Source organism: Protopterus annectens, chromosome 12.part0 (assembly GCF_019279795.1).
Source record: "Protopterus annectens isolate FY-2018-M chromosome 12.part0, PAN1.0, whole genome shotgun sequence".
NCBI lineage: Eukaryota > Metazoa > Chordata > Ceratodontiformes > Protopteridae > Protopterus > Protopterus annectens.
In genome coordinates this window covers 144,156,674-144,171,499 of record NC_056746.1, presented here as the reverse complement: position 1 = coordinate 144,171,499, position 14,826 = coordinate 144,156,674, and the positions used below count along the sequence as shown (strand labels likewise).

Here is a 14,826-nt window from a genome sequence, read left to right as displayed (position 1 = left end):
GAATCCCCAAATCCTTGAAAATTTTTTCCCTCTATTTTCCACAGTCAGAAATCAACATCATTTTCTATGACATGCTGCTGCTATTTAAGCACATTGACAGTTTAAAGCCCTGATTGCCAAGGTTGCAGACGTGTAAACCTTCTTACCCTATCTATCCAGCTCCCTGGATCTCTATCAGAAGGGGTAGAATTTTTAGCAGAAGAAGCCTTGACGCCCTTGGGACCCTGATAAATGGTTTCAGGGTCTGCAGTAGGGTTTTTAAAAATAAATTTGTGGGAGTCAGTAACCCTGTAATATCTGTCTGGCTTACTAGGAGCCAGAGGCAGGGAATCAGGAGCCATGCTGGATTCTGAGAAAACATAGTCAACAATGTCTAGAACAGGAGGTATAGCCAAAGGTCTATGCGAGGAAGAAGGAAATCCCTAAGCCTCTTTTTAGATTATGAGAAATCCTGACTCTTCCAGTGAAAATGTTCCCTTAAGGTATGTAAAGTTTCTCCAAAAGAAAAATCCTCAGGAGGAGAAGCAGAAGAGATTGATTCTGCTGCATCAGAGTCCTCATATGGTGGAACAGATAAATTCCTGATCAGAAGGGGAATCAGAAGAAATAGAAACCTGATCTGACGATTCAGTCAGTGCCTTGCCTAGGCCCTCTTAGCAGGAGGGGGATGGGAACCCCTGATCAAGGTAAACAAATCCTCAGCCATTTTTATCATCTGTTTTAGGCACAGGGGGCCTTGTGCACATGGCCCAAGCGTCGTTTTTTTAGACGCAGAAGTTGATTTTGGCCTAGGTTTTGAAGATGGCGTCGTTTTAATATACAAATCTTTAGGCCTGAAAACACTCTCAAAAGCCGGTGCCTGCTCAGCGGCTCCGGACCCATCTAAGGAAGAGACATCCGTGGGTTCAATACTTAAAAGTATCTCGCGGCATACCGGATCCTGAATGGGTCTCAGTAGAGGCCTGTGAATCAAAAGTAGCGGGGATCAGAGGCTGCGAAAATGCTTCACTGAGTACCAGTGAACCAGCAACTAGCTTAGGAGAAGTTTTGTCGGTTTTGGACCTCGACGGTCTCTCTCTTTTTCTTTGTGTTTGTGTACTCCGGTAGTCAGATTACTAACAAACGACATTTCTGGATAGTTAAATCTTGAGCCAAAATATTTTGAAGCAAAAATATACCAACGCTTAATAGTGCGTTGATTAAATTTAGCACAAAACCGACAGCAGGGTACATTGTGGTCAGGGCCTAGGCAAGGAATACAGTACAAATGAAAATCCTTATGAGGTATTTGCTTCCCACAAGTAATGCAATTATTAACTTTTACTGACATCAGTAAGGAGCAAGAAAAGTTTCAACGGGTACTTAGCTTTAGGTTGAAGACTTTGGTTCTGAAACTCGAAAACGAAAATTTCAGGAGTTGGCCAACTGGCACTTGCAAACTGCTTCTGGCACCGTGCGGCAAGAAAGATGGATAAAAATGGCGCCTGCTGCATGTTTTATACCCCTGACGACCTGACGTCATGGAAGAAGGGACAGCAACCGACGCAGGACCCAAGACTTTGTTTATCAGGCCGACGAGGGCAACCTGCTAGAAGATTATCCAAATGTAATGGCTGCAACATTGAAACACTAAGAACATCTCAAAGCATACACAGACCTACTGGAGACAGTACTTCAACCACTCTATTAATGGGAGACTTTAATCACCCCTCTTTAGACTGGAAATCCTACACAACCTTAAATCTGCATGCAGACAGATTTCTGGGCTTCGTAAATACAAACATCCTTGACCACTTAGTGCATACACCCACTAGGAGGGTCCAAAATCCTAGACCTCATAAGAAAATATGGAAGATGCAGAAAGCTGTACCCCCCCCCCCGGTCACATACTCCCTGGCAAGGTCTGACCATAAAGATACCTCCTTCAAAATCAACAAAGTAACCACCGTAAACTCAGTGATAGTTTTAAAGTATTCAAAGACAAAACTACCTTTTGTCATGTAATAGTTTCTCAAAAATCTAAAGACTTTCCAAACTCGGAACACAGCAGCCTATGCAGATTTTTTTCCACAGAAAACCTGTACAACCATGTCAATAGCTGCACAAAGATTGCTATACCTACCCAGAAGTAATCCCAAAGCTAACAAACCTCCTTGGTGGTATTCCAAATTAAACAGAACACAAGAAAAGGAAATAAAATCATGGCTAAAAATTAAGCAGTGTATCTCCCTTAAAGATAAGAACTCTCTCATCAAACTAAATAGATAGCTAAGGGGGCCAAGTTCTATAAAGCCAATTTTGAGTTTAAGATAAACCCCCAGGCAAAAGAATTGCAAGGCCTTCTTCAGCTATATCAGAAATCTCAAAGGCAACACATAGCAATATGCTTAACTGGTGGATAATGGTGCCACATTCACTCAGCTTGCCAATACAGCTAATTGGTTAGCGGAAATTCAGATTCAAATATACCCCCAATTACCCCCCTCCCCAAAGAAATACCCTCAAACATCACTGCAACAACTATAGATAGCACGTTCTTGTCTACAGCGCCAAGGCCAAGAACACAGCCTCAATGGACCTCGATAATATCCTGGGATGTCTCCTGAAAAGTCTAAAATATGACCTGTCAGGGCCACAAGAGTTGGCTCATAGACTTGGGTTCATAGATTAGTACTAGGCTAACTGCCCTTGCAAGCCATTTTAAGCCTAGCCAATTATCCCCTGTGAGACTCAAACCCTGTACCTTGTGTTTATAAGGCAAACACCTTAACCATTAGGCCACCCTCCCAATCCTTGTTTTAACTAGTCTCTTAAAACAGGCTTCATGCCACAAGAATGGAGAGGTGCAACAGTCAATGCTCTTCATAATGGCGGACCGTCAAAAGATTACAAAAACTACAGACCCAGCAGTCTGACTAGACTTGTATGCAAAGCCATGGAAAAAAAGATCTTGAAAATGATCAGACATTGGAAACCTCTACACACGATCCATCCCATGTTGGCTTCAAAGGAAGTTCATGCCTACTGAACCTACTTTGAAAAAAGTTACCAAAGCAATGGAGGAGGGGTAAAACAGTGCCTACTTCGACCTGGCTAAGGCATTTGATACAATACCCTACTTAGGCACTGTTAAAAGCTTATGGAATTAGGCATGAACTCCTATATAAATGCGGATAACCAGCTGACTCACAGATAGGACCCAGGAGGTTAGAATCTGTGACACCACCTACACAGAGAGGCTGGAAACCAGTGGAGTTCCTCAGGGCTCTGTGCTGGGCCTATTCCTCTGACATCTACTTCCCAAAAGTTAAAGGCCTGTGGCTGACCATGTTCACAGATGATTGCAAACTGGGAACAGTCATATAATCCCCCAAGACACAAACAGGACAGGCAGGTCTAACAGGCAAAACAAAGCCACGGCTTAAAACTCAATGCCAAGAAATGCATTATAGCACCTTTCTGGGAAGTCTGGCACACAAGAAAACTAAGTCACTGATAAATGACTCGCTAGTCAGGAATATGGGAACTCTCTTAGATAGTAACCTAACCTTCAACCAGCATGTGTTCAATATTGTTCAACTTACAAGGACATGGCATCATAGAAAATAATGCCCCCTTAGATATGTACACAACCAGACACGCAGCAACTTAATGTTTGCAGAAGGTTCCATACAAAAACAATGTAGTGTCTTTCGGCTTTTCCTGGTTAGGGGTCACCACAGCGGAACTCCGGTCCGCTAATGATTGGCAGTTGATTTTTACGTGCCGAGTTGCCAGCCCTGACGCACAACCTTCAACGAAGGTACGCCCATTCACGCATGACTCCATGCAGAATATGCTCTAGCTGAGAGTCGAACCGGTCAGCGTCTGTGAGGTGACAACGCTACCGCAGCACCATCACCGCGGATTCCATACAAAAACAATACAGTGGATAAAACTTCCTATGCGGTTCACCTCAAAGCCCTCTCTCTATATACAGTCTCCTACAGATTACAAAGAAGCAATCTATGCCTGGTTTACAAGGCATCCTTGGAACCCACTTGGATGAAACTTTTAAAACATCTACAAAACAAACATCAGAACTATTTATTTATTTTACATTTGTTGACCGGGATAGTCCGACTGGATGCATGTCCATTTTCAGCGGAGGCCCAGGGAGAAAAGCTCCAAGGGTAAGCAGATACAGCATTACATAATACCAGCATTACATATTACAAACAGATTATTTACAGAGATTACATAAGTAAGCAAGTTAAACAAGTTCCACAGGTTAAAGTTAGTCCTGAGCACAAGTTAGGATTAAATTAAATTACACAGTAAACTGGTTAACAGATTTTTACACATTCGAGTTAGCCAGGCTTGATACATTGACATAGCCAGTTTAGTGACAAATGTTGTTTGAGTCTAGTTTTAAATTGACCTAAGGTGGAAAGTAAGGTAATATCAGCTGGAAGAGAGTTCCAGGATCTACTTACAGAGTTAGCAAAGAGAGAATCACCGGCTGTGTTATTAATTTTGCTAGTCTGAATTAGTAGTTTGTTAGAGGATCGAAGCGGTCTAGGATTGTTACAGGGGGTGATAATATTTTTAAGTGCAGGAGTATTGTCCGGATTATAGAGGATTTTATAGGCCATAATCAGTTGGTTATACTGGATTAGGCTAGGTAGTTCAAGCCAACCAAGCTGATTTAGATTGATGCAATGATGTGTCCTAAAAGGCAGCCCAGTGGCAAACCTGGCAATGTGGTTGTAGCAAACAGAGTTTGTTAAGGACAGTCTTGTTCAAATTTGAGAGTAGAGGGGATGCATACAGAAAAGTTGAAAGAAGGTGAGAGTGAGCTATGGCAATTTTAGCTGGAGAGGTTAGGAAGGCTTTTATTCTGTAAAGTGACCCTAGTTTTTAATTGATGTTTTTGATAGTTTGGTTAACATGTAGGTCAAATTTGCGATTATTGTCTATGATGACACCTAATAGTTTTGTAGATGGGTCAGGGGAGATTATTGTGCCATCATTTGATTTTATGGTAAAGGTGAAAGCAGTAGACCTACGTGTTGGTGAAAATAACAGCATTTTAGTTTTTTTGGGATTTAGGATCAGACGATGTTCAGAAAGCCAGTTTTCTATTGTATTAAAGGTGGTCTGGGTAGCTGACCATAACTCTACTGGAGATGTGGCTGAGCAAATCAGAGTAGAGTCATCAGCATATTGGATACAGCTGACTTTTGGGATGACCGTATAAAGGTCGTTAATGAAGATGGAGAACAGCAAGGGCCCTAGTATAGAGCCTTGTGGTACTCCAAGGGTGTTAGGTAGAAGGTTAGAGAGTTTGTTCTGCCAGACGACAGCCTGCTGTCGACCATTCAGGTAGGAGTGAAACCATTGGAGGGCTCCAGTATCTAGACAGAATGTTTGCAGGGTGTGGATTAAAAGTTGGTGATCAACCATATCGAATGCCTTGGAAAGATCCAAAAAGAGGGCTGAGGATATATAATTATTGTTGCCATTACGGTTTATGGTGTTAGTAAAGGCTAGGAGGGCTGAAGTAGTGCTGTGATGAGGACGGAAGCCATGCTGAGTGTCTGCCATAAGGCGATTTTGGATTAGGTGGTGCATGAATTGTCTATGAATACATTTTTCCATAATCTTTGCAAGTGGAGAGAGTATAGCTATTGGCCTATAATTGGAGAATTCAGTAGAGCTGCCTCCTTTGTGAAGTGGGATTACATAGGATATTTTCCAGATGGTGGGAATTTTAGCTTCTACTATGGTTCGATTGATTAGTATTGAGACTGAGTAAGCAATAGCATCAGCTGATTTTTGTAGGTACTCGGCAGGGAGTTGATCAGCAGAAAGTGTAGTGGGTTTTCATTTTTTGATCAAGGTATGGATAAGTGAAGTGGCGACTGGTTGGAAGCTGAACGCAAGTAGGTTTCTAGGGGTGCTACTTTCAGGACCAGGGGAGCTAGGAGGTAGTTGGCTAGCTAGGGCTTGAATTGTCTCAGTAAAGAATTGGTTAAAACTATCAGAAACATCTTCAGGGGTTTTATCAATAGTAGCAGCAGGGATTGAGGTTGAAGTTTGTCCAGGATGTAGTAGATTATTTAAACCTGCCCAAAACTTCTGAGGGTTATTTTGATTTACTGTCTGTAAATTACAGTAGTATTGTTTTTTGTCTTGTAAAATTGATTTTTTGGTTTAGTTCCTGGATTGCCTGTATTTAATGTGATCTTGAGGGTTTTTAGAAGAACGCCATAAAGCCCATGCTTTGTTTCTAAGGGTAATTTTGAGTTTAGACTCTATAGAAAGCCATGGTGCAGTTTTTGCCTTGGTTATCTTTGAACGAACAGGTGCATGCAAATCAAGGATCTCAAGGAATTTGTTGTTAAAGCATGCTACTGCTTCCTCTAAGGGGAGGTGTTTTAGAATAGACCAATTACATGAGTTTAGTTCTTGTTGGAATTTGGCAGGGTCAAAGTTTTTATTGTTTCTAACCTTTCTGAGTAAGGGTTGTTGGGAATTAATGGTTTTGTGCTTAATTACATATGTGAGAAGGTAATCGCTTAGGCCATTAAGGAGGGTACCAGAGGTGTACAGTTGGGGGTGACTGTTTATGAGTACCCAGTCAAGTATACTTTCTTTTTGGTTGGGTTTACCTATCCTGGTAGGGGTGGATATGATTTGTGCATGCAGGTTAATATGGGTGGGTGGGGATTCTAAGGAACAGGTGCCCCAGTCTATGTTAAAGTCTCCAAGTAGTAGGGTTTCTTGGGGGTAGTGACATAACCAGTGCAGGATATCTTCAAATGTAGATATATTGTTACCTGCGGGAATGTACATACAGATAATATTAATGCATTTATTTTTATTAAGTTGCAATTTGGTGGCAAGAATCTCAGAGTTATTAATCTGAGGAGGTTGTATTACATCTATGGTGACATTCAACTCAGATTTATAGAGTACAGCTACCGCACCCCCCTTCCTCGAAGCACGATCTAGCCTGTGTATGTTGTACCCAGGTGGTAACACTTCATTGTCTTTAGTGTTGGGTTTTAACCAGGTTTCAGATAAACAGAGAATCTCAGGGGAGTGGACATCCAGAAGTGCATGCAATTCATGTACCTTGTTATTAATGCTTCTAATATTGAGATGACAGACTAGGAGAGAGTTAGTTGGCCTATTAATTGTAGGTTTGTAGCTTAGATTACAAGTAGAGGGGGTATGTGTATCTGAAGTGAGTGGGCCAGGGTTGGGGTGAATATCACCACCAAGTATTAGGTTGAGTCTATACTTGGTGATGAACTTCAGGAATTTGTTTATTAGTTTGTGGTAGTGCTTGGATCTAGAGCTAATGTGCCTGGGGTTGAGATGTTGATAGACTGAACAAGATGTTGGATTGGATCTGGTACTGTAAGTATGGTTGAAGGTGGAAGGATTTACAGCTGGGGTGATAGTATGGCCTTTTGGGACCTGAAATCCCGTAAGAAACTGGTTTTCATACAAGGTAAGGAGATATGGTGTGAACAAGAGGGGTAGTAAAGAGGAGTAAATCATTATATGTGATTCAGCTAGTGAGTGAAGGAACTGTTTTACCTGGTGATGCAACACCAGAAGATAGAGTGGTGAGGTAAAGGTACTGGAAGGGGGGATGGGAGAATGCCAGATGAAAGCTAATAGGTGCTATTAAATGTAGGTAGTAGAATAGGGGTGGGTGGAATTATCCCAGATGAAAGCAGATAGGATCTAGAAAGTGGGGGAGTGGCTATAGTACTATAAATTTAGAGGTACTGGGGGCGGGAGAGAATTGGGGGCAGGGAGGGGAGCGAAGAGAGCCCGAGCATAGCAAGGGGGAACGTAGCGGGGCTATTGCAGTTTACAAGGTTTCCTAAGGTGTCCTAAAGCTAAAGGTAAGTATTACAACTCTAATGTAAGAGTCAATTTACTGCAGTTACAGGGGAAGGAGGCACAAGGTTTCCTAAGGTGTCCTAAAGCTATAAGGTAAGTATTACAACTCTAATGTAAGAGTCAATTTACTGCAGTTACAGGGGAAGGAGGCAACCACTCAAGTAGAAACAAAGAGCCCTACGGCTGACCAATATGGTGACCTACTTAATTACAAAGCACTGTAAGTGAAAGCTTAACAAATGCTTTTTGTGTAACCTACTCTGTTTAAATGTTGAAAAACTGATTGCAGTCTATCCCAACAGCAGCAGCATGCATCTTATTCTATATATCCAAAGACCTAAACTTGGCTTGTGACAAACAGGACATACTGGAGAGAGATATGCATCTCAGAATTCCTATTATCTGGAATAGACTCCTCATCCATGTGAAACAAAGTCCATCCATAACCCTACTTAAGTGTAAATTGGACCACTGGATGGGAAATCAGAAATTCACCCCTGGTCTGATGGTCAGAGGCAGTCAGTAAGCCATGTCAAAACAAACAAAAAAAATCATCCTTATATAAAAGTCTAACATAAAACATGTGGGTCACATTTGGGTTGCATAGCTGGGCTTATACAGGCAATAGTGTTAGTTAACCTGGTATATACCCATGAACCTATAAGCAGCAGAAAAGTTCCCCTCGCAAGGCTGCTTGGCTCATTCTCCACGGCAGTGAGAATCACAACAATCCATGAGGATCTTAGAGTAGAGCCAATGCTCCTTATTAAATCAATAGGAGCCAGCTAGGATGATCTGGGCACCAAAGGAGGCTACCACCGTGGTTGCCTTTTACAGGTGGGTGTGCCAGGCGCAGCCTAATAGGAAGGTGGCTCAGGGCAGTGCAATGGCATATTTTAAACACACCCGAGTAATATTCCAGAATAAGATGCATGCTGCTGCTGTTGGGATACAGAAGACTGTACTGTCCACAGTTTACTACAACAGTTGCACTTACCTAAAAAGGCAGTCTTGGGATGGAGGGTTTTTCTAACCCAAATGTCTAACACATAGTATATGCAGGACATCACAGTATGACAGTCCTGTGATATGCAACATTCAAGCTCCACAACACCAACCTCACATGGCTCTAACCAAGTCTGAAGGCACAGACTGATCAAGGAAAGATCAAGCTAAGGACAAAGAAACCTTAAGAATGCTTCTTGAGCACAGACTATGCCTTTTTAGTTGATTTAAAAAAAAAAAAATAAAAAAAAAGGTGTGGGTGGGGAGAAGTGTTCACAACTTGTGTACCCTCAAAAACTTTGCTCAAGAATCAGGAACAAAGCCAAAAATAAATGTACAAAGATCAAAAAACAGGTTTACTTTTTCAATATTGAACTTGCTCCATTATCAAAACTTTATTTTTTTTTTTTTTTAAATCAACATGCATTTCTGAATAAATATGAAACTACATGTCTGGCATTACTAGCCAACTAATTCTGAATGACTGACCAGAAATCCAAACATTTTGAGAAACAGCAAAAATATTAAGGAAAATCTGGGATATGTTACAAAAGTAATTTCTCCCATCCAGATTCTGGCAGTGTCTAGACTTGCTTGCGCCTAGACAGACATGCACACCTACTGTGAATCTTCAAACCATACATCACATATTCTCTATGGCGAGATGGCCCTTAATGACCATCACAGTGAAATGAGAGACCTAAATCAGTAAAAGGTGGCCTATTATGCGTCTTTCACTCTGTATGCAATCTTCCCAAACCATCAACACTATAAAAGCAAGCTCCTCGAGTCATTTAACGTGCATGACAATTTAGTTTAAAGTATCATTAACTGCAGAGGGATTTGATACTATAAAGATGATGCCCTTGCTCGATTCAAAAGAAAAGGACAGCCAGCCTTTGGGGTCTACAATCTCCCACCTAACATTTTGTTTTTCAGGTACCCAAGCTGCTAGTCAAAAAAAAAAAAAAAAAAAACTCCCGTCCAAACATTGTGCTCCCATGTTAAGAAAGCTGGATTACAAATACTACTAATTAAAATCAAAATGCACATTGCTGTTTAAATGCTGGTGGTTGTAGAACAGACTCAGGACTATTATCAATTTACTTTATTTCATTACTGGAGAGGCAAGCTATCTTAAGCAAAAAAAAAATATATATATATATATATATATATATCTATAAAATGTGTGTACAAAATCTTGCTTAATTTTCACCATTTACACATACACAACCGCAGTGCTTACCACAATTTTGCCACGTTTTGTTCACTGCTGTCAACTGGTGAGCTGGAGGTACTGACACATTGTTCCCGCATCCATCACATGCAGACACAGTAAGAGAGGCAGTGTGATCAGACGAAGGAGGAGGAATATTTGGCCACACTTTGGTTGTTTCAAAAAGATTTTTCCGAGGGGTCTGAACAAATAAAAACATATATTGTTATAAATGCAGGAATAATTCTATTTTTATAGTTACATTTCACAAGATATCTGAAATAAGCCCTACATAATCATTCTGCAAGCTGGAAAAAACTGCATACTATTGATCTGTATTGTTCTGAACCTTTCCTTATTAAAAATAAAAAATTAAAAGCTACACACTCAATTTGGTCCTGCAGTACTACCAGGAATGGCCTTAGGTCAACTGGTGCCCTAGGCAAAAGGGCTCCACAGTGCTCCCCACCACACCACCCTGTGCCCCATCTTAATCTACCTACACCAAATAACTACTGGAAAAGCGCCCCTAATAGAGCGGTGCCCTAGGCGGCTGCCTAGTTGGCCTATGCCTAAGGCCGGCTAGGAGTGCTACCACACACAAAGTGCTCCACTTTCTTTTACTCATGCAAGGGAAGTATATGAACAACAATGTTTATTCTAAACAGTCTGAATGCAACTGCCCATCTACAGATTATATGACCTAAACAGATATTTCTAACTGAGCAATACCTTTACCTCTGACGCAACTAATCAAGAAGATTAACTTACTCATGATAAATTGTGATGCAGCTCATCACACCATTACGGGTCTAAACTCACTATGCATAATCTATTGCACATTTCCATCCTGATGATCTTTATTAGCCTTCCTAACCCGGCTACTACTGCCCACATCTCCAGTACTTCAACTCATCAATTCTCATTTTCTATCCCCATTAACTGTACTTGCATTTGGCTTGTTAAATCTTCTATGTATATATTGTCGGTAAGACTTTATGCCTTCTCAAAAGTATCTACTGTTATTTGTATACTGCGTATTGTCTTGTTACATTATGATATAATCCAGATTGAACCTACAACTGGTTATTTTTTAAGCAGTGTTCTACCCTGTTCAACAATTTTAACTAGACAAACAGCAAAAAGCTACACAGACAAAGGTACAACATTGGAAATGAGTACACTTAAGTGTTTCTTCAAACGGTTTATCAGTAATTTTACTTCACCTCAGAGCACAATCCACACACCCCCCAAAAAGTTCATACAACTTTCTATACAGTTATTTAATTTACATGAAAAACCTTTCCTTGTTTAAAGTATTCAAAGGATGCTTTTTTTTTTTTTTTTTGCAAATTCACTACTTCCTCACATATGTCTGTACAACCTATGGTAACACACATGGAGAGCAGACAACAAATAGAAGATGCAAACAGTTTATGAAATAAAAGTGTTGTTTAGCAAGAACAAGATCACTACCACTGCATAAAAACAGTTAAAAGATAAACCAATACTGCAACACCCCTGATTAAAAGGTTCAATTATTACTAGCTATATGCCAAGATCTGCATGACATGTGCATCCCTGGAACTTCATACACAGGAGCCTTCCCACAGAAAGCCACACTCAATGTTTTTTTGCTTATAAATATATATATATAGCTACTACTTACTCACTAAGGTTTGTTAATTAATGCAAGAAAAGACATTTAATTCTAAACCTCTGAAACAAAGCCTTCTATTTAAAGCTTCTAAGGTTAGTATAAAGACATTTCTGTTGCAAAAGCATGCCCATATCAACTTTCACAAAAATATGAAAAGAAAGAAAACTCACAAACCTTGTTTAAGCAGTCACAGCAGGGGGTACGCTTTAAACAGAGATGTTGGTCAGAGTTCAGATTTAAAGAGTTGGTGCGCAAGTGTGGTGTTCGTTCTGGTGAATTAAAATGCTCTTCTAAGTGCCCTGGAGCCCTTCCTGTGAACTGAGTACATGAGACACAGCTGGAAGAAGTGCAGCTCTGGTGCAAAGGAATGCGGTGCAACTTATGAACACCAGTATGACATGGTGAGAGTGGTTTGAGGAGATTTCCACAACATGGAAGGTGGTGGGGAGAAGGAGGAGGAAAGGTAGCCTGCAGCTGATAAGCAGGGGTGGCACTTTCCAAATGGTCAGATGGGAAGTTAATGGAAGTGCCCACAAAACTGCTAACAGCTGGAGAACTCCTTAGAGAAGGAAACCCTGACCCCACCTGACAAGTGACTGTCCCAGCACCTTGTGAATCTAGACTTATGTCAGGCTGAATGGAACCACCACCGTGCTTGTGATGTACCTGAATAATGCCAGAGCTCTCACTGGGGCACTGAGCACAGCTGCTTACTTTAAGACCTGGCTGTAGAGGTGTCTGTGAATACTGAAAGGAAGAATGATCTGAATGCAACACTGTAGCTGGAAAAAGCCTGGCGCTGGTGAGATGAGAGGGTGGTGGGATAGCCTTCAGCTCCACTGCTGATTTTTGGTTCTCCATGAAATCTTTCTGGAATGAAAAATTTCAAATGATCAACAAGAATACAATGCATATGCATAATCTAAATGCAGGCAAAACCTTTAATTTCTTTAAACAAAATGAAAATGTATGTCTTTCCAAGTAATGAAATATTGCAATTCACAACACTAAGCAAAAAGTAACACATCCAGGAGTTAAAATACACTACAATTTCTCGGTTTCTATAATCGTAAAGCCATACTCAAAATAGATTCATGTACCACTAACAGTGTCAGCTTTTCTGCCAATATCAAGTACTTCAGGTACTGATAGAAGGGTACTGGGGTTAAGGGAGCTGAAATAAAAGGACACCAAACAGCACAATCAAGAAAACCAGGCAGGACAAGTTTTTTGTTTTGTTTTTTTTTTCTGCCTCAAAAATCAATGCTCACTTGAGTAAAAATAAATGCATACATACAAAGTAGATCCTGTAAACAGATAAAAAAAGTTAAGTTTCTTGAAAATAATTGTATTGCAGTAAGACTACATTGTGTGTGCTGAGGGGGTACACAATGGATACATTTCAGACAAACTACACTAATATTGTGAAAACTTGGCAAACATACCACGACAGTTTTAGTTTTCCAGCATAACAAATTACTAACTGTATGCACCATTTTAATGGATTTCAATACACCAACACATACAATTTCAAGCGTGCACCCCCCCCCGAACATTTACAGGGATTATCAACTGATACTGGCACCTTCCCTTTTGCATGTTTTTGCCACCTCTAAACTCAGACTACCCTTAAACTGGGACAACAGCTGATGAAATAATTTGGCTTCAGTGGAGAAGAGATCAAAATGTGCCTCTGCAGCATTATTTGCTTCTGTTGCAGGGGTTTCTTTTGTTATGCCATATTTTCCCAAAGGGATAGGCAAGCAATAGTGTGATCCACGCACATTTTCACTCATTATGCAATACTGCCCCGTCTACATGCATGCACAAGACACTGAGCTGTCCTCTAGCCTCCACTAGAGGAATACAGTGCCAGAAAAATCCCATGACCTTTCCTCATAGTAGTTAAACTAGCCAATCAGCTGCTCAAGCCCACCCATCCACGACATCCTCTGCTGTCCAGCGATACCTAGGTTGCCAGTGTCACACAGCACCTTGCCCCTCGTGTCTACACAAGTTTTTTTTTTTTTTTTTTTTTTTTTTTTTTTTTTAAACAATCAACTCAGACAAGTTATGCAAAGGCTCATCTACTCAGGGTTAGTCTATTTCAATCTGAATGAAGATAATCACATAAATCTAAAAAAAAGCAGAAACGTAAACCTTTACCGATTTGGTGCTGAAAGGTAAGGTCTGTTCAACAGCAGAAAAACAGTCAGAAATTTTCCAAAGCCATGGTTTGACTTCATTATTCTGTCGATTAATCCATCCAAAAGATCTATTACATAAATTCTCCTTTCTGGTTCCTTCCATCATACGCTTCCAAAAAGCAGTTCATTCTTCCGCCAGTCCACTCTTCCATGCTTCCCCTTCTATGTCAATTGTTAAAAAAGTAGTATTATTTTCTGTATATATTTCTTCTTCACAATTCACAAACCAGTAGTAATATAAATTCACATAATCAAAAGTTACAGGCAGAAATTGAGGTTGTGTGGGGGCACAAATTGATGATGGAATTCCTAAGGAACCTGAGAGCACTGCCATTCTAAAGCACTACAACTAAATGACAGATAACAGCTAAGGCAGTTATCATGTACAGAAAGACAACTCTATAACCACCCTAAAACCCCAGTTCAAGTAACAACAGGTGTAGGAAAAGTGGAAAGAAGAATATGAGCGAGCTAAACATGCATGCATAAGCAACTTTTCTGGGAGCAGAAAGCATAGAGAATAGCAATACTTAAAACAGTCCACCAACAAGTGTGGCTCCAATGCAGTTGATATTGTGTGGCAGCATAAACATAGGCACCCAACACTTCCATCCCTACAAAAATCACCAAGTCAGCTGCCATTGGGGGGACGACATAGCAGATATTCAAAAAAGCAGCCCTGCTTGATGGTGTTCCTTCATCATGGGACAATGGATGGTCACACTGCCATGAATATGGTTTGGCAAAATCTGTTCACATAGCCAGTCTTGCCATCACTTCATTCTGGAAAGGATTAAATGAAGGAATGTGGTACTCCAACATCACTACAAGCAACC

The 14,826-nt window shown here is 40.6% G+C and overlaps 1 protein-coding gene across 1 annotated transcript in view; it reads right to left on the bottom strand.

Moving 5' to 3' along the window:
* Nucleotides 1-14,826, bottom strand: part of MARF1 (meiosis regulator and mRNA stability factor 1) — a 2,255,654-nt gene that overhangs the window by 2,116,258 nt on the left and 124,570 nt on the right. The window contains exons 2-4 of the mRNA XM_044088896.1: nt 13,950-14,152; nt 11,958-12,653; nt 10,154-10,325 (exon numbers count right to left, since the gene is read on the bottom strand). Of these exons, the coding sequence (XP_043944831.1) occupies nt 10,154-10,325; nt 11,958-12,653; nt 13,950-14,096 (1,015 nt within the window). The 5' untranslated portion in view covers nt 14,097-14,152. The remainder of the gene's footprint in view (nt 1-10,153; nt 10,326-11,957; nt 12,654-13,949; nt 14,153-14,826) is intronic.